At 61.0% G+C, this 25,012-nt stretch overlaps 2 protein-coding genes across 7 annotated transcripts in view; one reads left to right on the top strand and one right to left on the bottom strand.

The window, feature by feature from the left end:
• The window catches only part of RBFOX3 (RNA binding fox-1 homolog 3), a 409,370-nt gene extending 401,435 nt beyond the window's left edge, over positions 1-7,935 (top strand). For 2 of the 5 annotated variants that reach the window (XM_041727166.1, XM_041727163.1), the window contains 6 exons: positions 322-375; positions 499-631; positions 1,101-1,281; positions 2,150-2,211; positions 3,282-3,360; positions 5,017-6,564. In XM_041727166.1, coding sequence (XP_041583100.1) covers positions 322-375; positions 499-631; positions 1,101-1,281; positions 2,150-2,211; positions 3,282-3,360; positions 5,017-5,061 — 554 coding nt within the window. In that variant the 3' untranslated portion in view covers positions 5,062-6,564. The other 3 variants (XM_041727165.1, XM_041727167.1, XM_041727164.1) reach the window with 3 other exon arrangements.
• A 2,570-nt stretch (positions 7,936-10,505) lies between these two features.
• On the bottom strand, positions 10,506-20,807 carry ENGASE (endo-beta-N-acetylglucosaminidase). Of its 2 annotated transcripts, none has more exons than XM_041727211.1 (14): positions 20,530-20,807; positions 18,003-18,070; positions 17,641-17,842; positions 16,594-16,742; positions 15,904-16,061; positions 15,000-15,148; positions 14,521-14,686; positions 13,623-13,726; positions 13,207-13,315; positions 12,899-13,089; positions 12,226-12,374; positions 11,778-11,883; positions 11,355-11,469; positions 10,506-11,108 (listed from the first exon to the last, which is right to left on the bottom strand). In XM_041727211.1, the coding sequence occupies exons 1-14, from the start codon at positions 20,634-20,636 to the stop codon at positions 10,677-10,679; spliced, it is 2,205 nt and encodes a 734-aa protein (XP_041583145.1). In that variant the 5' UTR covers positions 20,637-20,807; the 3' UTR covers positions 10,506-10,676. The 2 variants fall into 2 exon arrangements, with proteins under 2 accessions (XP_041583145.1, XP_041583146.1); XM_041727212.1 differs by having other exon boundaries at positions 17,641-17,838; positions 20,530-20,597.
• Positions 20,808-25,012: the final 4,205 nt, after the last annotated feature.

Raw genomic sequence — 25,012 nt, 5'->3', positions numbered from 1 at the left:
GAGACTGCAGACTGCCAGCTGCTGGGCTGGTGCCTGGGGTTGGGCAGGCCCAGAGGCAGGCCGGGGAGGGCCCCAGTTTGAAAAGAATCCCAAAGACGCCCCGGGGAAGAGGGGTCGGAGCGACCTGGTCCCCGTTATTTAGAGAGACCACAGCATGCCAAGACCTGGCCGCAGGTCTCCAGTACCCAGCCTGGCTGCGGAGGGAGGGGGTCGGGCCAGCAGGCTGCAGAGGCCCCCCGTGGGGGGAATCCCAGGATAGTGCGAGCAGGTGGGGGGAGGATGGGGAAGACGGTGATTGGGGTTTTTTTGCTTCTCTTCTAGGCTGGAAGCTAAATCCCGTGGTGGGCGCGGTCTATGGGCCTGAATTCTATGCAGGTACAGGCTGGAGCCGTCCCGGCCGGGTGGAGGGCCAGGGATGGGCCGGCGCGGGGCTGGACAGGTGTGGGCGGGCCGGCCGGCTGCCCTCTCACCGCCTCTCCTCTGCCCCCTTTCCCGCAGTGACGGGGTTCCCCTACCCCACCACGGGCACAGCCGTTGCCTACCGGGGCGCGCACCTACGGGGTCGGGGCCGGGCCGTGTATAACACGTTTCGGGCTGCGCCGCCCCCACCCCCCATCCCAACTTATGGAGCGTGAGTACCTGGGGAGGCACCTGGGGAGGCACCTGGGGAGGGAGGCACCGGGAGGGAGGTGTGGAGAGCGGCCCAGGGGGTGTGGGGAGGGAGGCCTTGGGCAGCCTTTCCGGAACGGCGGGGGGGTGGGGGCGCCGGGGCCACCCCGACCTTTGAGCTGCGGGTGCCCCATATCGGCACCCCAACCCCACCCTGCCATGGGAACCGAGGGTCGCTGGCATTTGGGGGACACTCAGAGCCCCAGCACCTGGCTGGATGATTGCACGGGCTGGTGGCTGGCCCGCGCGCGCAGTGGGGGCCTGCTGAGCCCTCCCTGGTCCTTCCCGGGCCCAGTGCCCTCCACCCCTCGGGGGACAGCTGCCTGGGCTGGGTGGGGGGAGGGTAAGCAGCATGGGCCGAGGGGCCCCTGGCTTTGTGGGAGAGAGGAGCTGACCAGCAAGGGTGTTACTCTATTGTTATACCAAAACAGGGCACTGGAGCAAACGCTTGTTAAAATGCCAGTCCCATGGGCAGGGCTGGCACCCTGCCCCCTCCCTCCTCAGCAGACACCGGAGCCGGCCTACCCCACCTCTCCAGCGTTCCCACCACTCTCTTGTCCGTTTGCTTCCAGGGTCGTGTATCAGGATGGCTTTTATGGTGCTGAGATTTATGTAAGTGCAGCCCCAGGCGGGAGCGGGGGTGGGGGGCCCGGCCTTCAGCAGAATTCCAGGGTCTTCACCTCCCCGCCCCCAGCCCCTGGCCCCCACCCATCCCACCCTGTGCTTGGAACTGGGGCCAGGAAGGGTGCCCAGGGCATTGGTTCCCGGGAACCTGGGCACAGCTGCGCCTAGGCGGTCTGTGCCCGCGTCTTCTCGCATCCACAGGACGCTGGGTGATGGGGGCGGGGGCGACTCTCCCGTATCCTTAACCACGTTGGGGGTGCTGAGTGAGCCCCCATGGGCACCCTATTGATATGGAGGCCCGGAGAGAGACCAGGAGGCAGGGGCTCCAGGGCAGACCCCTTGGTGGGGTCCTGTGGCTTCTCTGTCCCTTCATGGGGCTGCCGCGGAGCCGCAGCTGACGACCCCACACACGCGCACACACACACGCACGCACACGCACCCAGCCCAACGGGAGACCCTGCTTTCATCCTGGGCAGTTGCTCATAATTCGACAGTCCCTTTGCACCGGCGCCAAGACACGATCTCGGTTTGCTCTTGACCCTGCCCAGGGTCCCTGATGGCCCGGAGTCACTCCTGGGTTTTCCACGTCTACTGACGTCAAAGTTGGGCTCACTGGGCTGGGGCAGGTCTTTGGGCCCTTAGCATGTGCCAAAGCCACAGACACAACCGGGCGTCTATTAGGTACCTGATCCCTGCCTCACCCGACACCATGCCCCTGGGAGTCTGCAGTCCTGAGCCCTCCATTACACCCGAAGCTGGGTGCCCCCAGGCCTGTACGGGCTAGTCCGCACCTGCCCAAGGCTGTACCTGCCCCCACTAAGCCCCTGTGCTGTCTCTCCCCGCTCTTACCCCGCAGGGGGGCTATGCAGCCTACAGATACGCTCAGCCTGCGGCGGCGGCAGCGGCCTACAGCGACAGGTATGGCTGGGACAGCAGTCGGGGTGAAGATGGCAGTAGGGCAGCAGGGTCCCTGCAGGGGTGGGCTCAGGCCGGGGGGGGGCCTCCTCCTGGGGTGCAGGGTCTGGACAGAGGGGAGCAGGTCGGAGACTCCTGAGCCAGTGAGCCCCTGACTTCCTGCTGGCACGACAGGGGTGGGGGGGCCTCCAATTCCCAGCCCCTGAGCCCTGACCCCTCCCCTCCGGGGAGCAGGGTAACGAGGAGGCTCTGCTTCTGCCCTGGGCACGCCTCTGACCCCGCTCAGGGCTTCCAGGTCTGAGACCCTTCAGCTCTGAGAAGGAAAGGCCGCGTGCCCTCCCCCAGGGGTGTGAGGACCCCAGGTGGCAGCGTGGCCGGCTGCCAGCACATCCAGAGGCTGGGGGGTGGCTCTTTGTCCTGAGGGCAGGTCCGGGGGTGGCAGAGCCTGGCACACGGGCACTTGGCCTCAGGGCCACTGGGCTTCGCTGAGGGAAGCGCAGACGTCCCAGTGCCTGGCGCAGGGTGGGCTCGGCCCGAGGGCCGCCTCTTCCTCCCGCCCAGGGGCACCTGCCGACCCCCACCTTCCAAAGCTTCTGGCTGCATCTCGTGTCGGGGGTGGGGGGGTCAGGTGTACAGCACACCCTTCCGCCCAGCCCTGTCCTCCAAGAGGCTGGGGCTTCACACACAAAATAAGAGGAAGGTCATGGAGGGGACGCAGCGCCACTTCCTTCGCGGTGACCTCCCTGCCCGCCCCCCACGCCTGCTCGTCCTGCTCGGAGCCTTTCCGCACCACCTTGCCCTGATCTTCCTGGGGATCGGGGTTCTTCTGGCCCCTCGCCCGGGTCGGCCCACACTGGAGGAATTGGGAGGGTGGCCAGCCGTGTTCTGGACACTTCCTTCTGCCCGGGCAGGAAGGAGGGCACGAAGGCGGGCGGAGGTGGGGGTGGCTCGCAGGTGGGACCACACTGGAGGGTGCCCCCGAAATGTCTGGGAGGAGGTGGGAGACCTGTTGCCGCCCCCCACCTGCCCGCATAGCCCCCACGCCTCCGGCCTTCCCCGTGTTGTCTCCGCAGTTACGGCAGAGTCTATGCAGCCGCTGACCCCTACCACCACACCATCGGCCCCGCGGCGACCTACAGCATCGGAACCATGGTAAGGGGGCGGGGGTGGCCCGGCCCGTGGCGCCAGCGTGACGAGGAGGGCCTGGCGCCGCAGCCAGGAGGGGGTGGGCAGGCCCCAGGACAGGGACCCAGACCTCTGAGCAGTGCCCGGAAGGACCAAGGCCGAGATGGGAGTTTGCGGGAGGACATGCCCCTTGGCACCCTCGGGGACCTTGAGGGAGCAGGTGCGCCGGGACGGTTGGCCGCCCGGGAAGGACGCCTGGCCCTCTGGGGAGACCCTGGCATGCCCACTTCGCCCAGTTTTCTAAGGCTCCAGAGGCCAGCAGGGCCACCGCGCCGCGTGTGGGGGGGTGTCCGCCGCCGTCCCTCTGTGTCCTGTCGCTCCCTCGCACTTTTCCTCGCATCAAGGCCAGGGGCCAGGGCTGCCCGCGGCCCCCCACCCAGACCCCTCTGTGGCCCCGGGGCCGGCTCTCCCCAGCCCCTGCGCACGCCCTGTGGGCCCGCGGCAGCCGGTGTGTCTGTGTGTGTGTGTGTGTATGGCCAGCTGTCGACACATGCAGCCCAGCTCACTCTGTACCCCGAAACCCGCTTCCAGGGGACCCCCTGCCTCTGTGACCCCCGCCCCAGGGGCTGTTAATGTCGGGTTTTAGCTAGCTTGGCGTCCAGCATCAAAGATGAACACATTTTCCCGGGGTGTGAGGTGGGAGGACGGTCAGAGCCAACACGGACTCCTTGTTCCACCTCCTTGGTTTTGATTACTCTCTCCCAATTTTTGTTTTGTCTTTTTTGATTTTTAACACGTTTGCGGCATGGCAAGCAGCCCGCGGTGACTGCCGGCAGCCCCAGGGAGCGGGGCCGGGGAGCAGGCCCCTCGGCTCCGGGGTCAGCGCGGCCCTCTGTGCGGCTGCTGGCTGAAAGCTTTCACTCATTCACAGAGGCCCCTCTTGTGTTCTCATTTTTATTTGTAGGATTTTCTGCATTTTCCCCCAAGTTTTTCCTCTGGCACTCACCATCTTCCTTTTTCTGTTGAAACCGGTTGGTGGGGAGGAGGCTCCCCTGGAGACCTCACTGATCCAGGGCGGCCCAGGGACACGGGAGCAAGAGCACCCAAGGCCTGTCCTTGTCGGCAGGATGGAGGGCCCAGGCGAGCACCTGGGGGAAGAGCAGGGACCCCAGGAAACCCCCTACAGCTCCGAGGAGCTGGGCGGGCCGGCACAGCCCGTCCTGGTGGGGCCGAGGCCCGGGGAACCCTGACGAGGGTCCCTCCACCCTCCTGAGTCCTGCCCCAGGGCAGGCAGTGCCGGGCGCCGAGAGGTGGGGCTCTCCCCCCAGACCTCCTCCTGGCCCCCACGAAGGAGCAAGGGCCAGGAAGGGCCAGGCCTGAGCCAAGAGAGCCGCCGGGAGGCAGCTCCAGCCTTGTTACCTAGGAGCGCAGCGGCCGATGACCCCGGCGGCCCCCTGGCGCCCACCGGCCGCCCCTACCACGGAAGAACTAGGCCCAGGGCCCCCCCACCGCTGCCATGAGAACTGGCGCCCGCTCTCCCCAAGGCAGACCTTCCTAAGGGGGGCAAAAAAATGGGATTTAGCTATTTCTTTTTGTTTTTCCTTATTTTTTTTTCTTTTTTGCTTTTTCCCCCCCTACCGAAAGGCGGTACTGATTGGCTGTTTGTCATCTTTGATGTTGCAGGCTAGCCTGTGCCGAGGAGGGTACAGCCGCTTCACCCCCTACTAGCAAGAGGGCCCAGCCCCTAGCAGCATTCACACTGACTGCCCAGTACACACCAAACCCAGCAGTCCAAAACCAGGCACAGCCACCAGGAGGACAGTGCGCCCCCCCCAGGCCGCGGCACGCGACGCCAAAGCCCATAGGGTTTACCTCCAGCCAGCTGGTCTCCCTGCCCCTCACGATGGCGTGTGTGTCTTTGACCCTGGTGCCCCCTGTATGTCTGAAACCTTGCTTCCTATTTTGACTTTGTTGACGTTGTACCCCCAAGTCGTTTCAGGTACGGTATGCACAGGGGGAGGGGCTAGGCCGGGCGCACCACCTCTCCCCACGACTAGCAATAGAGCCCCGGGGCTGCGCAGCCTCGAAGACACCCCGCGCCACCGTCCCTCCCTGGGGTTAGGGCGTCAGGCGGAGCTCCCGTCCGCTCGTCGTGGGGTTTCTGGCCGAGACAGTGCTCCCTCCCGACCTTCCCGTCACCCAGCTAATGACGAGAGTGGCCCGTCCGCCCCCCTCGCCCCCACCACCCCATCCAGCTGAGACTAACATTTCGGGTTCGAGTTTGTTGAGGACGTTTCCTGCCCAAGCAGTCACAAGCACATGGTACAGGCGGCCCCACCACGGCCACAGCAGCCTCAGGGCTCACTTAGCCTCTATGTAGGAAATGACAGTGCAGGAAGGAATTCCCCGCACCCCGCACCGCCCCCGCCAGCCAGGCGCCCTCAGCCCGCCCCTGGTCCCTCCAGCCGTGCTCCCAGGATGGCCCCCCAGCACTGACCGAGATGGGGCCCGGCCAGCCTGGCCGCCTTTGCACTTGGCTCCAGAACCCCTTACCCCTCCCCAGGCTTGGAAACATCCTTTTATCGGGGTACATTCCAGAAGGGGTGAGCAGGTGAGGAGCGGGGGAGGCCCACGGCCGGCGCCAGCCTCCCGTCCAGAGGCTGGATGCCTTGCTCTGCGGCCTTGGGGCCCCGGCGCTGGGACCCGCTGGTACTGCCGAGGCAGCCAGGCAGCTCCTGGAGGAAGGGTCTCGGGCCAGGGAAGCCCAGGCCCCCTCGTGGGCCAGAGCTGGGCTCTGGGTGCGGCTGGAGGGCGTGGGTCCCCGCTGCTGGACCGGCCCCCGACCCCTCCGCCCGGAGCACCGCCGCCTCATCCGGGCCCTCACGGCCTGTGCGGTGCTGTCCATCCGCCCTGCCCTCGCCTTGACCCGCGCAGAGCAGCCGGGCGCCCCTGCCCCCCCTCCTCCCCTGCACCCCCCTTTCCTGGGCCTCACTGCGTCTGCTCCTGCCACCCCCACGTCTCCCCTCCCCGCCACACTCTGCCCTGGAGGTCACGCACGAAGGGTTCCTAGAGCTGGGCCTGGAGGACAGTGGGGGGAGGCGCTAGGACGTCAGGGCCCCGGGGGCCCCCTCCCGCCCTCCCGGCCGCTGCCCTGCGCGCTCGCCAGGGCCCATCTGTCCTCACGACGCCCCGGAGTTGCTTCCGTGAAACTGCAAGTCCTGCCTTTCTGTTTCTGTTGTAGTGAAAGCTTCCACCGTTTCCTTCTTGGACCATGAAGGGCAAAAACAAAAAACAAAAACAAAAACAAAAAAACAAAAAAAAAAATCACAAAACAAAAAACCAAACAAAAAAAGATGTTAAGATCCAAGCAACAAAAAAAAAACCAACCAAACCAAGAAGCATCCACCACGTCCAAGTCGCGCGTGGCGCCGCACACCGCAGCGAGGGAGCACGTCCCGCCGGGCGCCCACCCAGGAGAGCGCCCGGGCCGCACCGCCGGCCTGCGAGGAGGGGAAGGGGCCGCGTCTCTACCAAGTCTTCCTTCCGGCCCCCACTCCCAGGGCACGCGGGGCCCAGCGGAGGAACAGGCCGCGGGCCTGCGCGGGGAGAGCAGCCAGCAGGACTTGACCTTTGTTGCCAACTGTGCCAGTGGAGGGGACGGCCGGACCGGGCGTGGGGGGGACGGCTGTCCGTTCCCGGGGTCCCTGGCTCCGGCCGGTGCCCGTCACCCTCGGGCCCCTGGCTCCCCCTCGGGCCATGCTGCCAACACGGTGTTCTGCAAACCTGGGGTGTTCTGCAAACCTGGGCGTTGCGGGCCGCAGGAGCCTGTCTGAGCAGCAGCCCTGGGGGCCGACCCCACACCAAGGGCTGACGCGGTTCCAGAACTCTGGAAGGGGCTCCGGGGCCCGTGGCCACCCAGGATCAGCCCGGACCGTCGGGAGGGCGGGGTCTCGGGCCGGGACGCGCTCAGGCCCCGATGGCGGGTTCCTGTGGCCCCGTGGAGGTGGCCTGGGCCGGGCGGTGGGAGGGAGACCGCCCTCCCCACCTCTGCCTGCAGGGGAGTGGGGGGCCGGGAGGGGGGCCAGCGCCCGGCCGCAGGGGGAGGTTGGCAATGACGGGCAGGCGCAGCAGGGAGAGCGGGGAGGGCAGGGCCGGCGGAGGCGCCGGTGGGTCCCGGTGGGTCCCGGGGTGGCGGAGGGGGTGGCGGGAGGGCCGGGGAGCGGCAGGGAGGGCCCGGCCAGGCAGGGAGAGCTGGAGGAGGGGAAGCAGCAAAAAACCACCGACGTAGGCTCCCAACATGGCTCCACTGTCTCATGAAACTTAAAAAGTAAAAAAAATAAAAAGTAAAAAAAAAAAACCTACACCTCACTTTATATATTCAGCATCAGCTCCTGAAGCTCCGGAAATGAGCCCCTTTTCTATTCCCGTGTACAGACCCCGCCCGCCGGCCGAGCCCCTGCTGCTCCGCCGCGGCCCCCTCCCGGCCCCAGGACTGCAGCCAGGCCCCAGGCTTCCTTTCTTACCATTCTGTATGCTTCCAAGGTGTGACCATTCAAATCAACAGTATTATTATTAAGATTATTAATAAAGATTTCTTTCTTCAAACCAGGACAACTCTTTTTGATTTGGCAGCTCCCGGCCCGGAGGGTGGAGGAGGGTGGAGGGGCGGGTGGTGTGCGGCGCGCCTGGGGTGGGGGCGGGGGGAGCATGACGGGCAGCCTGTCCCAGGACATGGCCTTCCGCGGGGCCGGGGCAGGGGGGTGGGGTCAGGAGACCCTTCTGGGCAAGGGACCCAGAGCCAGAGCGAGCCTGGCCCCGCCGGTGGGGCAGATTCCAGGGCGGCGGCCACCCCGGCCCCCTCCCAGCGCAGGCTCCTGCGCAGAGCGCCTGGCCCAGGCCAACGTCGTGGGCTGCCCAGCGGCCAGGCCAGCGGTGGCGGGGGTGGGAGCTCCGATCACACCCCGGCCTGCGACCTGATGTGTATCAGCAGACCCCCATTCCTTGCGGGGGGTGCAGGGGGACGGGGGGCTGCTTCAGGGTGAGCCCAAGGGGGGCGGGCTCCCATCCCCAGAAGGCTGCGGTGGAAGCCGCCTCCCCGAAGACGGAGCAGAACCAGGAGGGAAAGCAGAAGTCCGGGGCGCCCCATGCGGGGCTCCGTGGGTGGAGCAGCGGCCTTGGGCTCAGGTCATGACCCCGGGGTCCTGGGATGGAGCCCCCAGGTCGAGCTCCCTGCCCTGCAGGGGAGCCTGCTTCTCCCTCCCCTCCCCATTCCCCCATTCCTGCTCTTTCTCGAGCTGGCTCTAATAAATAATTAAAATCTTAAAAAAAAAAAAAAAAAAAAAGGAACGGAAAGCAGAAGTCAAACAAGAGCTTAAAAGCCCTGGGTTTGGAGACACTGGGCCAGGTTCCGAATCCGAGGCGTCGCATCCCCAACACAGCTCGCCAGCTTGACTCCTCAGGTGTCACATCGGGTGGTTTATTTCAGCGAGGACCCCCCCCCCCGGGACGCGGGCTTAAGCGCTAACACGGATTTTGCTGCCCACGAGCCTCTGCTCTCCGTGGGGCTGGGTGGCCCCCCCACACCGCGCTCTGCTCCCCCCCACCCGCCAGACTGCAAGAAAATTGCCCTATGAATGTTGCCTCCTCCTCTGCGTAAGGTATTTGGGGGAAACTGCACTTATAAAAGCAAACAGGCTTCACGAATGAAGAGCAGCCACTGGCTTCCGGGCCCCCGGCCCCGCCGGCCCCCGCCTCTGGGGACACGAGGGGAAGGGCCAGGAGCCCCCACCCAACCCCCCTGGAACTACCAAGCAGGAGAGGCTCAGGGCAAACCTAAGGTCCAAAGCCAGAGTACGACGATGTGAGCAGCTCCAAGTAGCAGCGGCTCAGGTCCCCCCAGGTCTGCTGAGCTGTCCAGGTCCTCAGGGCCAGCCTGGGTGCGGGTGGCCCGTCCGTCCCAGCTGGCCAGCAGAGGCACCCTCCTGAGCTACCGCCCTGCTGCTGGCCAAACCCATTCCCCACCGGATGGAGCTGGCTCAGCCACGTGCCCTGTCCCACCGTGACAGGCACGACACTCCCCTCACCGTTCACCGACACTCCCCTCACCGTTCACCGGGACACCCCAACACCTCTCCGAATCCCAAATTCCGGACGACCCGCAGAGGCAGTGTCGCCGCACTGCCGCCTGGTGGCCTCTGCCCTCCCTACAGCCTACAACCAAGCCCGCGGGACCCAGGGTGACAGGCCAGCCCTGGTGCGACCCCCAGCTGGGGTGCCCTGGCCCTCAGCACCGCTCCCCCTCGCATAGCGCAGGTGGAGGGCAGAGCAATGGGCAAGTACCCCCCACTGATGGCCCTGTGAGGCCCGGGGATAAGAGACCCCCCCAGCCCGAGGGACGCGGCTGGGCCCAGGAGAGGAGCTGGGCAGGTACCCCAGGCTGCGAGTGGAGGCGCCCCCCGGCTCCCACCAGGAGGCCAGCACGGCGGCCCAGGGGTCAACGGGGAGCTGTGCGGCTGGAGGAGCCGTCTCCCGCTCCCTCACCGCGCCCCCCCAGAGCCTCCCGCCAGCCTCAGCACAGGCAGTGGGGAGGAAGGTGCGAGAAGGCCAAGAAGCAAGAGAGGAAGGGGCCCCGTGGAGAGGGTCATCAAAGCACCTGCACAAACAGGGACCCCAGCCCTGGGAGGAGCCACAGGCAGGGCCCCCACCAGGGCTCCCGCGGCCCAGGCCCAGGCCGGGCCGGGCACCAACCACCTGGAAGAGACCCGGAGAGCACGGGGCCATGGGAAGGCTCCACGAGTGGCTCTGGCTCATGGGGACAGTAACTTGGGACAGACAGCCCCACACGGGGTCTGGGCTGTGGCCACCCACCTGGCCTGGGGGAGGTGCCAGCTGGCACCAGCCCGGCCCTGGGCCCCCTGTCCACAGGGGAAGCGGGCCAGTCTCCAGGGCACCAGGCCCGGCACCCTGTGCCCTCAGCCCTCACCCTGGGAATTGTCTCCTGGGCCCGCTCGGAGGCTTCCGGTCCCATTTAAGCTGGTGGAGCCCACGTGTCGCAGCCTACTAGGAAACCCCCTTCGTGGACCTGAGGGGAACTAGCTCCCCCAAATGCTGTCACCCCACCTGGGAACCCAAGCTCCAGGCAGGGATTAGAAGGGTTCATTAACCTCAGGAAGTTACCAGCCCGGCAAACACTTTCTTGGTTTTCCTATGACCAACGTCCACGACGACAAAGCCCCAATCCTGGCCTCTCACGTGTGGGGCCTCCGGCGCGTGGGGCCTCCTGCGCTGTGCCGCAGTAGCCAGAGCCTTGAGGCAGGAGCCTCTGGGTTTCGTGCCCGCTCCGCTCATAACGCCCCATCTGTGCGGGGCATGGAGTAGAGCAGGGCCGCCCTGCCCCATTCCGCCCGTGGCACCAGAAACCCCTCCTTGGGGACAGGCTCCACCAGGAACTCCACGCGGCCGTCCCCGCCGGGCCCTGCGGCCGCCACCACCAGGTCCACTATCCGATATTGGTTGACAAATGCCAGGCCCAGGAGCGCGGGCTGCTCCGGCCCCGACGGCCCCCCGCCCAGAGCGCCACCGCCAGTCCCCGCGCAGCAGTGGATCCGGAAGCATCGGATGGGGGAGAGGAGGTAGGACCAGTGTAGGGTGCAGCCGAGCCGGAGCCGAGCAGGGGAACCCTCCTCCTCAGGGGTGGCTCGCTGCCAGCGCACGTGGGACACGGTGACGGCCTGCACCCGGGGCAGCGGGGCGAGCAGGCTCTTGGCATCCACCACCTGCCAGGACAGAGAAGGCTCACCACGGTCCCCACGTGCGCAGGGGGTTCAGAGTGCCCACCCCTGGCACCCCTGCAGCCCCCAACCTGGCACCCCTGCAGCCCCCCTCGCAGCGTCCCTGCAGCCCCCCTTGCAGCGTCCCTGCAGCCACCCCCGGCACCCCCGCGGCCCCCCTCCAGGCACATCTGCCTCCCGTGCAGTGGGAGGCACCTCAGCTGGGCCCCAGCGTGGCGCCCGCAGCCTCACCTGGACCTCGCCGAGGCGGCAGACGAAGCTCTCCTCCTCCTGGCTGCCCGGAGGCCGGGCGAAGCTAACGAAGAGGTCTCGCAGGAGGCAGTCGCGCAGGTTCACCTTGTAGCAGCTGCGGGGGACAAGCGGGGTCAGTCGTGGGGAGCCCCCCTCGGCTCAGCACCAAGGCTGGCAGCTCAGAGGCCCCGAGTCACGGCAGGAAGGTCCATCCTAAGGCGAACCCTGTGGCCGGTGGGAAGAACCCAAGGCGGGACGGTGACTGCTCCCAGCAGCCTCCTGGGTTCATGTCCTGGGGCTCCTGAATCCTGGGGGGGTGGGGGTTGTTGGCCAGGGCCCATCCAGCCCCCCAGTTCTGGGGCTCCTCACCCAAGGGCCCCTGAATCGAGCCCCCCATGTGGCCATCCCCTGCTGGAGACTCACCGCTGGACCCAGCCCCCATGGAGCTGCTGGCCGCAGCGGTGCACCCATCGGGCCAGCTTGGTGGGGGGCGCCCGGAGGGGTCGGGGACTGTGCCTCGAGCTTGTCTCTGCCGGGGGAAGAGACGCAGGACCTGAGAATGAGGAGAGCCCAAAGGAACCCACGCAGGGAGGTGTCCACACCCGGGGGAGCCCCGGGGGCCACCAGACTCCCCGCTGGTGCCAGGCACTCATGGCCAAACAGGCTGAGGCCTTGGGGGCAGGAGAACAGGGTGGGGAGCCCCTCAGCCCCCCACTGTGCTGCCCAGCGGGAGCTGCAGCCCAGAGGCTTCAGCTGACGGGGGACTGTCCCTGTCCGGGGCCCCCTCCTGGGGCACCCTCTAGACCCTCCTCCCCGAGGTGTCCCTGAAGCAGAGGGTGCCCGCAGGAGGCAGGAGAGCCCTACTCCTCACCATTCAACGTCGAGATGCTGCCGACGTGGCAGCTGCCCGCATCCCCCGTGGTGAGCTCCAGTGCCACCCCGACATTCGAAGCCCCTTCTAGCTTGTACACCAAGGACAGGAAAATCTGGGGAGGCACGGGGACCTGCAGAGAGAATAACCTGCCGGCGGAGGCCCAGGGTGAGCGGCCTCGCGGGAGCGGCTGAGAAGCCCCCCACCCCTGACTCCGGGTCCCACGGGCCACGGCCCCTCCCACCAGGAACGGGGAGGCTTCTGAGCTCAGGGTGCACGCGGCTGGGGTGGCCTCCCTGCCCCCGCCCCGGCCCAATCCTTCCGTGGCTGACAACTCTGGGTCCTGGAATTCTATGGGCTTCCACTGAGAAGAGGTTTCAGGAGAGGGGCCCAAAGAAACAGCAGGGGTGGGGATGGGAGCTGTCCTGTGGGGGCAGTGAGAAAGTTCTGGAGACCCGTGGCCCGGCAATGTGCACACAGTTAACGCTACTGCATCACACACTCAAAATGGGGAAGGGGGTGAACTGAAGGTTCTGTGCTCTTTACCCCAAAGGCCACCTTGGCTGTGGCCCGTCCTCATTCTGGCCGCTGCGGCCCAGCCGCCCAGGTTAGTGCTCCCCAGGGAGAGGGCAAGCACAGGACCCCGCACCTCGCTCCCCACACACTCACCTACCTCACAGCCACGTGGTCCTGCTCGCGTGGAATCAGCCCGCGGACAAGCAGGGAGCTGCCCCCGTTCCAGGCATCCGCCAGGCAGCAGTGCGTCTTCACCCAGCCCCGCCCGGCCCCCTCCAGCCTGTGCTCTGCGAACAGCGGCTGGATCTCCTGGGCGCTTGGGTGGTACCAGGGCCCCTCCGCCTCCTCCTGAAGGATGGGGCCGCCTGAGGGAGTGCCGGGGCCGCCAGGCCCCCCACCCGAGCCCCCCACCTCTCCCGGGGAGACCAAAGTCAGAGAGGGCGGCCCACCCGGGACCCCGCGCACCTGGCCGTAGCGCACTCTTCGCGTGCCCATGCCCAGGCAGAAAGAAGTGACAAAGGGCAAAGAGCAGATGCTGTGTGTGGGCAGGTAGCGTTCCAGCAAAGCCCAGAACCTGCAGAGGAACGTGCAGGGGACCCCTGAGGTCACTCTCTGCATCCCTCCCACGGAGCGGGGCTACCCTGCCAGATGTGCCGGAGATGCAGGTCTGCAGTTGGGGGGGCCCTCAAGGTCCCCAACCTTCGCCCCCTTCCTGCTTAACTGGTTGCCAGGCCCCCCCCACACCACCTGGAAGCAGCCTCAATGGCTGGCTTCTCTCCGTCTGAGCCCTCAGCCTGCCCTAAGTGTCCTGGGAAACCAGAGAAATCGCCAGAGCTCCCCCCTCCGGCCATCACAAAGCCCCTGGGACAGGCAGGACTCACTTGTCCTGGTTCTGGAAGAAATCCTTCTTTTCCAAACACTCGTACACCCAGCCAGGTGCAAAGAGAGCCGCCGAGAACCCGTGCTTCCGGATCAGCTCCAGCGACTGCGGAGACAAGTCCGGGGACCACCCCCTTCCCAGTAAGTTGGAAGCACCGAGCCCGGCTGCCAAGGCTCCCTCCCAGCTCCGAGGGGAGCAGCGGTGGGCAGAAGGGCTGCAAGCGGGCAGGGGTCTCCGGGGGCCGGGGGCGCCCACAGGCTGCTTGAGTCTCCCTGACTGTACCCGTCGTCATGTTAGCAGACTCACCGCGGGTGGAGAGAATCTTCAGTTATTGGATTAATTTATTCACTTAGAGCTTAATTAATGAGCAAGAACATCCCCGTGGCCCTGGGGAAGGGGCAGGCCTGGCAGCCCAGGAGCCGAGCGGACTCCCTGTTGACCCCGCACCGGGCGCCTCAGCCCCGGCCGTCCCCTCCTGTCTTTCCTCGCTGCCGCTGCCGACATGCCTGGCCTCGCCGGAGAAAACCCCGCTGGTATTAAACCAGCACTTCCCCAGACTGGCTGTTTCACCGGGTCCTTAGCCCCGAGCTCCCCGAGCCCACCCGACAGTCGAAACCCCAGGCAGAGGCAGCCACTAGCTAGAGCGGACGCGCGCGTCTGAACAGGTGCTTCTGCCCGCGAACACCTGTGGACAAAGCACCGCCTGACTGCAGGGCGGCTGCAGGCTGGGGCTTCGGGGCACAACCTGGCCCCGGGCGGGTCACCCATGTTTCTCCGGGAAGAATGTTGCCTCTTCCTTCCCTTGAGGGCAGACGGGAACGGAAAGTCCCCGAGAAAACCAGGCCATGGAAGGCTTGCAGCCCGCCCCCCCTGCCCCAGCCTCGAGGGCCACCACCCACCTTGTACGTGTCGAATTGGCCTCCCACGACCTTGCCACGGGCGAACACGTCCACTCCCACGTACACGTCCACCCGGCGCTGCCCGGCCTGCCCCAGCATCCTCTCCAGGTGCTCCTCCCGCCAGTTATAGTTGGTGAAGAAGCCGTCACAGGAGTCAAAGAAGACCCTGCCAGGTGGCAAGGACCAGCGTGAGGGCCGCCCGCCCCGGATCTCCCCCTCCTTCCCCTCCCATCCCCACCCTGGACCCAGCTGCCTCCGGGACCAGAACGCAGCCTGCCCCGAAGAGCAGGGCCCCAGCCAGGGAGGCACGGCCTACGGCCCTCAGCACAGTGCCAACCCCTGGCGTAGTCCCACCGGAGGGCGGCCAGGAGCAGGCACCCCACCCACACCCTCTCCCACGGGGGTGGTCATGTGTGCCAGGCCCCGGAAGCAGGCCGCACTCCCACCGCCCTCTCCGCCCAGAGGGCTGCCCGGCTCACCGGTTGTGCTGGTTTAGTTCGTCCTGCCACTTGAGCTGCCCACTGCTCACCACACTGTCATACCAGAGCACCAAGCCCCTGGGGACCTGCTCATGGAGCCGAGCAGTCAGGTACCGGAGGAAATGGGGCATGTTCCCCACTGCAGCCAGCTGGAGGGGGGTGAAGAGCAGACCCTCGGTGAGGCGTGGGCCTGTCACGAGAGGTGCCCAGCGCAGGACAGACAGGAGGATGCTTCATCTCAGAAGCAAACACATACTCCAAATAAGCCGCGGTCCCTGGAGCCCCCCCAACCCCATAGACGCTGAGGGGAGGGTCCAGCCAGATATCTCCCACTGTCCTTCCTTTCTTCGTTTTTTTTTTCTGTTTTTTTTTTTTTTTTTTTTTAAGATTTTATTTATTTGAGAGAGAAGAGAGCGCTCCGGAGGAGAGGCAGAGGGACAAACAGACTCCACGCTGAGCACAGAGCCCGACTTGGGGCTCGGTCCCATGACCCGAGCCAAAATCAAGAGTCAGACAATCTGAGCCACACGCGCCCCAACTGTCCTTCTTTCTGAAGCAGGAAGGACATGGGCGCAGCAATCAAGGAAAGACAAAACGCCATGAAAGGGGAGGGAGCGTGAAAGGAAGCCACACACACAGCCCGAGCAAGCCAGACGGAGGAGGAGGAAGGAGAGCCATCGGCCTGCAGGAGCACCAAGGCAAAGCTCAGCCAACCAAGGTGTCTGGACACAGCACCGGAGAACATTCTGTGTCGCTGAGAAATAACAGAAATCTGAGCCGGCTCTAACTCGGAGGCGAGCGGCGGATCCTGCTGCCCTAACAGGGAGGCCGAGGAAAGCAGCGGAGGGACAGCGCATGGCCACGGGCTGGGCTGGGCAAGCACCGGAAGGGAGGCTATGCTCACGCTCAGAGAGTTCTCGATGTTGATCAGCCAGCCATCGAAACGGAAAAACTGGGCAATCAGGACCAGCTGATCAGCCACGGCTTGGTAGGAGCGCTCGTCCCCGGCCAGAAAGGCTTCGCAGAGCCGCCCGCCTTCCTTCCACTCGGTGATGAAGGTCCCTGGCAGGACACAGAGAAACGAGGTCAGGCGAACCCAGCAGTTGGCAGAGCGTGGTTCCTGCAACTGCATTGCCAGCAAGCTGTTCGCCTGCTCACATTCTCGGCTGTCCCGGAGAGCTGGGGAATTAAACCACCTGCGGGCAGAGCCCAGCAATCAGTGCCAACCAGGCCATAAAAGATTCAGGTGCGGGGGAAGAAAGCTTGGGAAACAACCACTCTGCCCACGGAGCAGCCACCTGCGGCCTGTGGGCCACGGCCACCCACCGCCTAGGTTCATGGCTGCAGTTTTGCTGGCACGCAGCCACGCCCATCCGTTGCCTACTGTCTGTGGCTGCCCTGTCTCGGCTAGGACAGTGACCCAGTGGCCTGGCCCCGTCCAGCAGTCTGCTTCGCCTGTCCTAACCTATCAAGAAAGCCCCAGCTGAGGAGCTCTACTCACTCAGAAGCAGAGGCCAAGCTTTTTCGTCACTGGCTCACCTGTCAGGTGTGCTAACAAGTCTGGCTGAGTGGGAGGCGAGCCCTGGGGTCTTACCCAGCACGCAGACCCCATGCCTGTGGGCAGCATTGGTCCAGCCCACGGGGGGGATGGTCACCATGTGGTGGCTGAAGTACACAAAGATGTCAATAGACTGCCAGTGGTAGAAGCAGTAGGGGTTGTGCGCCGCCGCACCCTGAATAAACCTGCACGAGAAACAGAGCAGTCGGGACCCAGGACACGGGGACCCCGGTGAAGCTTCTCTCCAGTTCTGGCCAGTGATGCTAACTAAAGCTCACTGGGCACCAGGCACGGCGTAGATGCTGGCTGGAGCGAGAAGCAGGACTACGCCTCGGCCGGTAGATCAGAGGTCTTCAGGGAAACATCCTCACCAGACCCGGCCGGCAGTCACCACTGCACCTGGCGGCTGAGCGTTTTCAGCCTCAACAAGGACAAGACAGGAGAAAAGACAAGCACAAGGGCTTGTGCAAAAGCTCCAGGTGCCTGGTGTCCCCGCACTGGTCCCTAACGCGGTTCCTCCAGGACGGCCTAGGCTGATAACCACATGAGCTACACCCGAGACGTCACCACCTGCCTCTGCCTGGCCCTTGGTGGCCGGCCCTGACTCAAGCCTTCCCATCTATGGTCCCGTCCAAGACTGTTTTATAGACGTTTAAGACCTCTGAGCAGATGGCGCACCAACTCTGGAGGCGCGGGAGTGTCACAGCCGGACATCCGAAGCCAGAGCTGAAGGGATCGGGTGAGGACCACGCTCTGGGGCCAGGAGTGTGGAGAGGGTGCCCACTGCTGTACCCGCCCTGCCTACCAGATTTCAAGGGCACGCGGTTCCCGAAAGCCAATGGTTTCAGGGCTGCAAGAGGCACCAGCTTTCGCCTGGCCTGTGTGCTCTTATAGATGAAAGAGGAGGCCCGTGCTCCTCGCCCAGTCAGGGCAGTGTGGTCCAGAGGCCCGTCTCCTGACTCCCCCACCCAGCCGGTGTTCTCGGCCACACGGCTCTCCCTCCCTCCTTCCCTCCATCCCCGTCCCGGGCAAGGAAAACAGGCCACAAAATTAACATGGGGCGATGTCCTCGCAGAGCCTTACTTGTCATCCAGGTACCCGCCCATCATGTCATGGCACAGCAAGGTCCGGGGCCTCTCGCTGCTCAGAGGCGGCTGCCGACACTCGGAGGGCTCCAGGGCCACGTTGAAGCTGTCCTCCACGCCGGGCGTCCACGCCAAGAGTTCCTCCAGCGAAGAGAAGTAAAAGCTGACGGGTTTGGTGGTGTCCTTGTCATAATATCTACCTGGTCAGGAGAGGAAACAATGAGGAATCGATGGAAAGTGTGGGGTCCCTAGTGATGCTCTGACAACAGAGAAGAAAACTAGAACAGGAAGGGGCAGGCCTGACCCCGAGGCCCCAAGAGTGAACTCGGAGACAGCGTGCAGAGCCTCCATCCTTCTCACCTGGCAGAGGATCCGGGGTAAAACTGACCACATCATGAAACACTGCTTCTTCTTGCTCCTCCTCAATTCTAAGCAAAGAGAAGTTAAAAAATAATAATATATATATATTATTATATAAATATATATATATATATATATTAAAGGTTTTATTTATTTATTCATGAGAGACACGGGCAGAGGGAGAAGCAGGCTCCATGCAGGGAGCCCGACATGGGATTTGATCCCGGGACTTCAGGATCACGCCCTGCGCGGAAGGCAGGTGCTAAACCGCTGAGCCACCTAGGGATCCCATGCTTTTTTAAGTAAAAGCATGAAGAAAAAGAACACTGACAAGCAAATGGACTAGGCCCCATCTAGACATGCAGAGGGGAGGCGGCGCTATTCTCCGACTTACATTTTGAATGCAGACTATGGAAATACTGCGTTGAACCTAAGAGGCCTAGTAGGCGCTGATCCTCCCACAGCAGCCGGTGTAAGCGAGATGGCGGGGCCTCCCACAGCGCTCCCCTGTCCTATAAGCAAACACCTACCCCTCTGCCACAGCCCCCCAGACGTCACCCTGTGGAGACCTAAGTTATACTTCATAAGGTCCATAGGTTCTGTTGGGGCCAAGCGGTTGGAAAACTCACAGAACTAAGAGTTTCAGGACCCAACAAAGCAGGTTAAGCATTTGCCTTCGACTCAGGACGTGATCCCAGGGTCCTGGGATCGAGGCCCCCATCATCGAGCTTCCTGCTCAGTGACGAGTCGGGGGCCTCCCTCTGCCTGCCACTCCCCGGCTCGTGCATGCTTGGGTGTGCTCTCTCTCAAATAAATAAAATCCTCAAAAAAAAAAAATTTTTTTTTAATTTTTTATTTATTTATGATAGTCACACAGAGAGAGAGAGAGGCAGAGACACAGGCGGAGGGAGAAGCAGGCTCCATGCACCAGGAGCCTGATGTGGGATTCAATCCCGGGTCTCCAGGATCGCGCCCTGGGCCAAAGGCAGGCGCCAAACCGCTGCGCCACCCAGGGATCCCCAAAAAAATTTTTTTTAAGACAACCATTATCACTAGAACGCAAGAAAACACTGCAGCTGCCGTAGATACCGGCCCTGGGCTTCAGAGTGGGAAATGCTCTAGGGATCGCCCAACCTCCACTGCCACTTCCTTGGACCTTTCTTAGGGGGATCTTGAAACTCCCTGGGTGGGTGGAAGGGGTGAGACATTCGAGTCTCCTGAAAAGGAGAAGTACTATGGAAAAGGCTTCCTTAAAAAAAATTAAAATTAATTAATTAATTAATTAATTAAAAATTAAAATTAAAAATTAAAAAATTAAAATTAAAAATTAAAAAATTAAAATTAAAAATTAAAAATTAAAATTAAAATTAAAATTAAAATTAAAAATAATAAATAAATAAATAAATAAATAAAAATTAAAAATTAAAATATTAAAAATAAAAATTAAAAAGTAAAATAAAAATAAAAAATTAAAATTAAAATTAAAAAATAAAAATAAGGGATCCCTGGGTGGCGCAGCGGTTTGGCGCCTGCCTTTGGCCCAGGGCGCGATCCTGGAGACCCGGGATCGAATCCCACATCAGGCTCCCGGTGCATGGAGCCTGCTTCTCCCTCTGCCTGTGTCTCTGCCTCTCTCTCTCTGTCTCTGTGACTATCATAAATAAATAAAAAAAAAAAAAAAAAAAAAAATTAAAAAAAAAAAATAAATAAATAAAAAAATAAAAATAAAAAAATAAAAAAATTAAAATTAAAAATAAAAATAAAATAAAAATAAATAAAAATAAAAATAAAAATAAAAATAAAAAATAAAAATAAAAATATAAAAATAAAAATAAAAAATTAAAATTAAAATTAAAAATTAAAATTAAAATAAAAAATAAAAATAAAAACAAATAAAAAATAAAAAAGGAAAATGCTTCCTTTGGAATGTCACCCCACCACGCTGCTCCTCCCTCTGCCTTCATGATTTCCCCACCTTCAGCTCCCCCCCCCCCCCCCGCACCTGTCTGGACACCTGCCGTGGGTACCAGATGACCTCTGCACCTGTTCTTCCTCCCTGAGGACGGAGAACGCCAAGGCAACGTGCCTCCCCAAAGATGAACGCCCTCCCCACCAGCCCGAACCACGTGCTTCCCAGCCCTGCGCAGCCTGAAACGCGCCAGGTCTCGCCCCTAGGGATCTAACAAAGTTAGGGACGCTCTTTCCGGGAAGGCCGTCCAGGTGCTGCTGACTTCCTCCGGGGGAGCAAATGCCCCAAGGAGCAGCCAAGCCCGGGCTCAGGAGGGCACGTCAGCCCCTCTCTTGCCGCTGAGCCTCTGCCACTCGGTTCCCCCGACCGGAACACCCTTCCTGCCGTTAGCCACCCGCTCCCGGAGACCCCCCAGCTTAGAGCCCCACCGGCCCCTTCCGGCCCAGCAAGGGCGGGCAAGCACTGGCCGGCCCCTCCGCCTCCGCGCGGACCCCGGCGGCGGCGGGCACGACCCCCCTGTCTCTGCCCGCCACTGCGGCCCCCGTCGCCCCTGCCCACCTCCTCCGTGGCCGCCGCCGCGCCCGCCGCCGCTCCCGCTCCTCCTCCGGGGTCGGGGGCGCCTCCAGCCGCGCCGCCGCCCGGGACTCGGGCCCTGCCGCCTCCATCACGACGCCGCGCCCGCCGCCGCCGCCGCCGCCCGCTGGCCAATCACAAGCTCAAGCCCGGCCCCGCCTCCGACCACCAGCCAATCACAGGCCAGAGTCCGGCCCCGCCTCCGGCCGCCAGCCAATCACAAGCGCGGGGTTGGCCCCGCCCAACGGAGGGAGAGCGCAGTCCGGCTGTTGACTCGCGGACCGCGGTCTGGGTTCGCCCCCCGGGTGACGCGGACTTTGTAGTCGGAGGACGGCCTGGGGGCGGGGCCTACGCGAGGGGCGGGGCCTGAGTGGGCGGGGCCTTGCGGGGGCGGGGCCGCGGCTGCGCTGCATCCCCGGTTCAGAGCCTCCCTGTCTGTCCGCACCAAACCCGCTCCTGCAGCAGAACCGTGGCCCGAAAGTCAAAAATCCAGTAGCTGCAGCAGTGACACTGAGCTCGGGTCGTCTAACCCTATTCAAAGATAATTTTCAGGGGCGTCTGGGGGGGCTCAGCGGTTGAGCGTCTGCCTTGGGCTCAGGGTCCTGGGATCGAGTCCTGCATCAGGGTTCCCCGCAGGGAGCCTGTTTCTCCCTCTGCATGTGTCTCTGCCTCTCTCTCTCTCTCTCTCTCTGTGTGTGTGTGTGTGTGTGTGTCTCATGAATAAATAAATAAAATCTTTTTTTAAAAAGATAATTTTCAGGAAAAGATGAAACCCTAATTCTCATTCAGGTGTAAATAGGGACAAGAGATGAAGTCTTTCTTCTCGTTAATCCGCGAAGCAACGGGGCAGATGTTAAAACCAGTTCAAAGAGGATAGAAAAGGAGACCCGTGTACAGATGAGGAGCATTGAAATGAATATCTAAGCCGAGGCAGAAGCAGCTTTTCTGCCGGGTGGGGGTGGGGAGATCACTGAACCCCTAGAGAGACCATCTGCACCCCCTGAAAGAGACAGGGACTGGAGTCACACAACAGCAGCAGGGACGTGTGGTAGATGATGCATCGTACTCCACTGAGTCATGAATTTTTTCTGTACCCCAAATCTGCGCTCTGCAGGAGCTGTGGTGTCCCCAAACTCACAGAGCCTGAAGGCTTCTCACAGGTGGCCCGTCCCCTGCATCTTGGGAACAGTTCACAGTGAATGTGGTACAAGGAGGCCTGAGCAGGGGGGAGTGTAGCCGGGGTACAGAGGTGCACGAGCACCTGGCCCCGGGGGTCCCAGGCAGACCGGGCTCCGCCTCATGCCACTGACAAAATCCACAGGCAGAGAGACAAGTCGTGGGGAAACGAGAAAGGAATTTATTCCAGTGAGGCCTCCCCTACATGAGCACAGCGTCTCAAAGACTGTGCCCAAAGTGCTGAAAACACTTCTAGGTTTATATAAGGACAGTGTGGGACAAAGGTGGGTGGGGACGTGCAGGTGGGCAGTGAAGGTCAGGTTGATCGTTGTCTTGGGGTCAGTCACGGGGGTCTTGGTGACTCAGGGCAGTCCTCGTGGCTTGAGGGGGTAATTTAGGTCCCCACCACGAGATGCTATGCCCGCAGGGTCTTTCACCCAGACTTAAGAGATAAGCTCCAAGGAAGAATTTAATCAGTTAGCGAGTACAGACCGAGGTCGAGGTCAAAATGGAGATAGTTGACTTCCTCTTTCAGAAGCAGAAAGTTCAAGGAGGCCAGACGCAGGGCTGGGACCCACAGGGCCAAGCCTGGGCCTGCCGGAGGCTCTCCTCCCCCGCCTCCGAAAGCCCTCTGTGCAGCTGGGAGTGTCCGGCGCTGGGCGGCAGCTGCTGCCCAAGCCCAGTCCAGTGGGCCTCTTTACTATGGTTGCAGACTTTGAACTTCAGGAGGCCCCAAGCTTCCATAAACCCCAAGCGTGGGGTGATGACTAAGGCTGTGGAACCTGAGCCCCAGCCGCGCGGCAGGAGACGTGTGGAGCAGGAGACAGTGGTCCCCGGGGAGGACAGAGACTGCAAAGCCCTGGGAAGTTGGCCAGGAGAAGGGGGAGCAGGGCCACAAAGCTCCCTCCAGCCGTGACCAGGCGAGCACAGACGATGTGAAGTCCTACTTAACCAGCTATTCCGAGCACTTACCCGTAGCTTCGTGATAAAATAAATAAATTTTCATCCTTACAATCAAAACGTACTTCTTAGAGATACACTAAACGGCCCTTAGGTGATGCTCCGTCTCTGGGGGGAGCAACTATGCCGAAGTCTCTCTTTTCTATTCATCCACCCAGCATCGGCCTCTGGTCTAGGGGGACAGGGAAGAGCAGGTCTCGTGGCCTCTGTGTTGGCTCCCTCTTGCTGCCTTCCTGGCAAACCCTGCGGCTCCCGGTCTCCCTGGGGATCAGGTCAAGCCTGGAGGTCCCTATGTCTGCCTTGAGGTCACATCGGTCCCTGCTGGGACTCCAGACCCGTCTGAGATCTGGCTGGGCCCCCTCAAACCTTAACCTTGTAGGATTTCCAGATGAAATACAGGACACGCTCCCCTGCACCGAGCCTGCCTCTCGAGTCTGAGGACACACGCTCACTACCCGACAGTAAAGTGGCACACCTGGGATGCCTGCCCTTGCCTGGTCCCTACGCACGGTACATCCATTTTCTCCTTTGGGAAATGTAAAGTGCTGCGGATAGAGCTAATGCCCCTCTTAACCCACCACGGCCCTCCTGGTTTCCCTGCCTCCTGTCCCTCAGAGCCGCCTCTGTGTTCCACCAATCTCATCAGTCGGGCCTGTGTCCTTCCAGATGTTGTGAAGTATTTTCACACACGTGGATGCACCTGGAACTATATAACATTGTGCGTGTCTTATAAAATAGTATCATGTTGTACAGATTACTCTGCATTTTGCTTTTTTTTATCCCCCTCCCCCCACAGCCATATTTTTGAAATCGAGCCATGCTGATTTCTGTGGCTCTGACACGTTCATTTTGACTGTTGTTAAACACGCTGCCTCTTTAACACATCACCGTCTGCTTACCCCTCTACATCGGTGGACATTTACACAGAAAGCATGTGTTTGCTTTTATTTTTTAAATGTTAAAACGAGGACCGCCTGGGTGGTTCAGTGGTGGAGCGTCCGCCTTTGGCCTATGTCTCTGCCTCTCTCTGTGTCTCTCATGAATAAATAAATAAAATCCCTAAAAATTAAATTAAATTAAAAAAATAAACGTTAAAATGAATGTCTGCATATAAACCTTCTTGGGCACTCACAGGGGTTTTCTTTCTTTTTCTTTTTTTTCCTTTTCAGATAAAAACACAAGAGTTGCTAGCAGTTAATCACATCCACATTTCCAGACTCAGCAGCCACTAAGGAGCTGGTCCAAAGGGGCTCTCGCATTAACTCTCTTCCCTGCACCGTCTAGGTGTGCACAACCGCACGCCTCTCAGCACTGATATTACTTAACTTGCAGATTTTTTGCTCACCTGATGGGTGCACACAGTTGTCCCTGTTCCAACGTGAGGTTGCTTTTATAATGCTGGCCAGCCATTTGGAAACGAATTCTTCTCCTGAGACAATCCTGTTGGGAGTTGTTGCCCATTCCTTTCTTTCTTTTTTTTTTTTTTTTTTTAAAGATTTTATTTATTTATTTGACAGAGAGAGAGAGCACAAGTAGGTGGAGTGGCAGACAGAAGGAGAGGGAGAAGCAGGCTCCCCGTTGACCAGAGAGCCCAACGGTGGGCGGGGGGCTCCATCCCAGGACCCCGGGATCATGACCCAAGTGGAGGGCAGACGCTTAGCCGACTGAGCCACCCAGGCCCCCCCGTGTGCTGCTGGTATTTCTTGTAGGATTGGCATTTTTAGATTCAATATGGTCAAATTATTAACATGGTTCTATGACTTGGCTGTTTCCTCCTACTGAGGAGGGCTGTCCTGGCTTTAAGGTCAAGAAGATGTTCTCCTACGTTTTTTTTTTTTTTTTTTTTTCTCTCCTACGTTTTTAGCTGATAATTGTCACATGTAGTTGTGGTGTGTGTGTTCCTTGCAGATATATAACTTCCAGATGCCTCTGGAGGTAAGTCTTTAACATGTCATCTTCCTTTTTGGTTTTCGGCCTGTTCAGATTTTTCTTTCTTCCTGGGCCAGTTTTGCCAATAAATGTGCCCCTAGAAAAGTGTCCATTTCAGTGAGGTTTGCAAATGTGGGGTATTAAGTCCTTCCTGGTCATATTTTTTTTTAAATCTCTTGGTTCCATCCTCTCTTTAATTTCGATGTTGTTTATTTGTGTCTTCTTTTTTTGTTTTCCTGATGCTTTGTGCTGAAGGGCTGTCTATTTTATTAGTCTTTTCAAAACACCAGCCCTTGGTTTTGTTCTATTTGGGGGATTCATTTTCTGTTTTCCTAACCTCTGCTTTTATTCTCTTTCCTTATTTTCTTTGGATTTATTTTGTTGTTCTTTTTCTGGTTTCAGA

The sequence above is a fragment of the Vulpes lagopus genome, chromosome 12, assembly GCF_018345385.1.
Source record: "Vulpes lagopus strain Blue_001 chromosome 12, ASM1834538v1, whole genome shotgun sequence".
Taxonomy (NCBI): Eukaryota; Metazoa; Chordata; class Mammalia; order Carnivora; family Canidae; genus Vulpes; species Vulpes lagopus.
This window is presented reverse-complemented; position numbering and strand designations above follow the sequence as displayed.

Excerpts from the sequence above, each read along its gene's own strand:
- ENGASE (XM_041727211.1), bottom strand. The coding sequence starts at position 20,636 with ATGGAGGCGGCAGGGCCCGAGTCCCGGGCGGCGGCGCGGCTGGAGGCG. Across the intron at positions 16,743-17,640 it reads GGCGGGTACCTGGATGACAA|GTTTATTCAGGGTGCGGCGG; the intron begins GTAAGGCTCTGC and ends TTTCTCGTGCAG. Across the intron at positions 13,727-14,520 it reads GCCAATTCGACACGTACAAG|TCGCTGGAGCTGATCCGGAA; the intron begins GTGGGTGGTGGC and ends TTGTCTCCGCAG.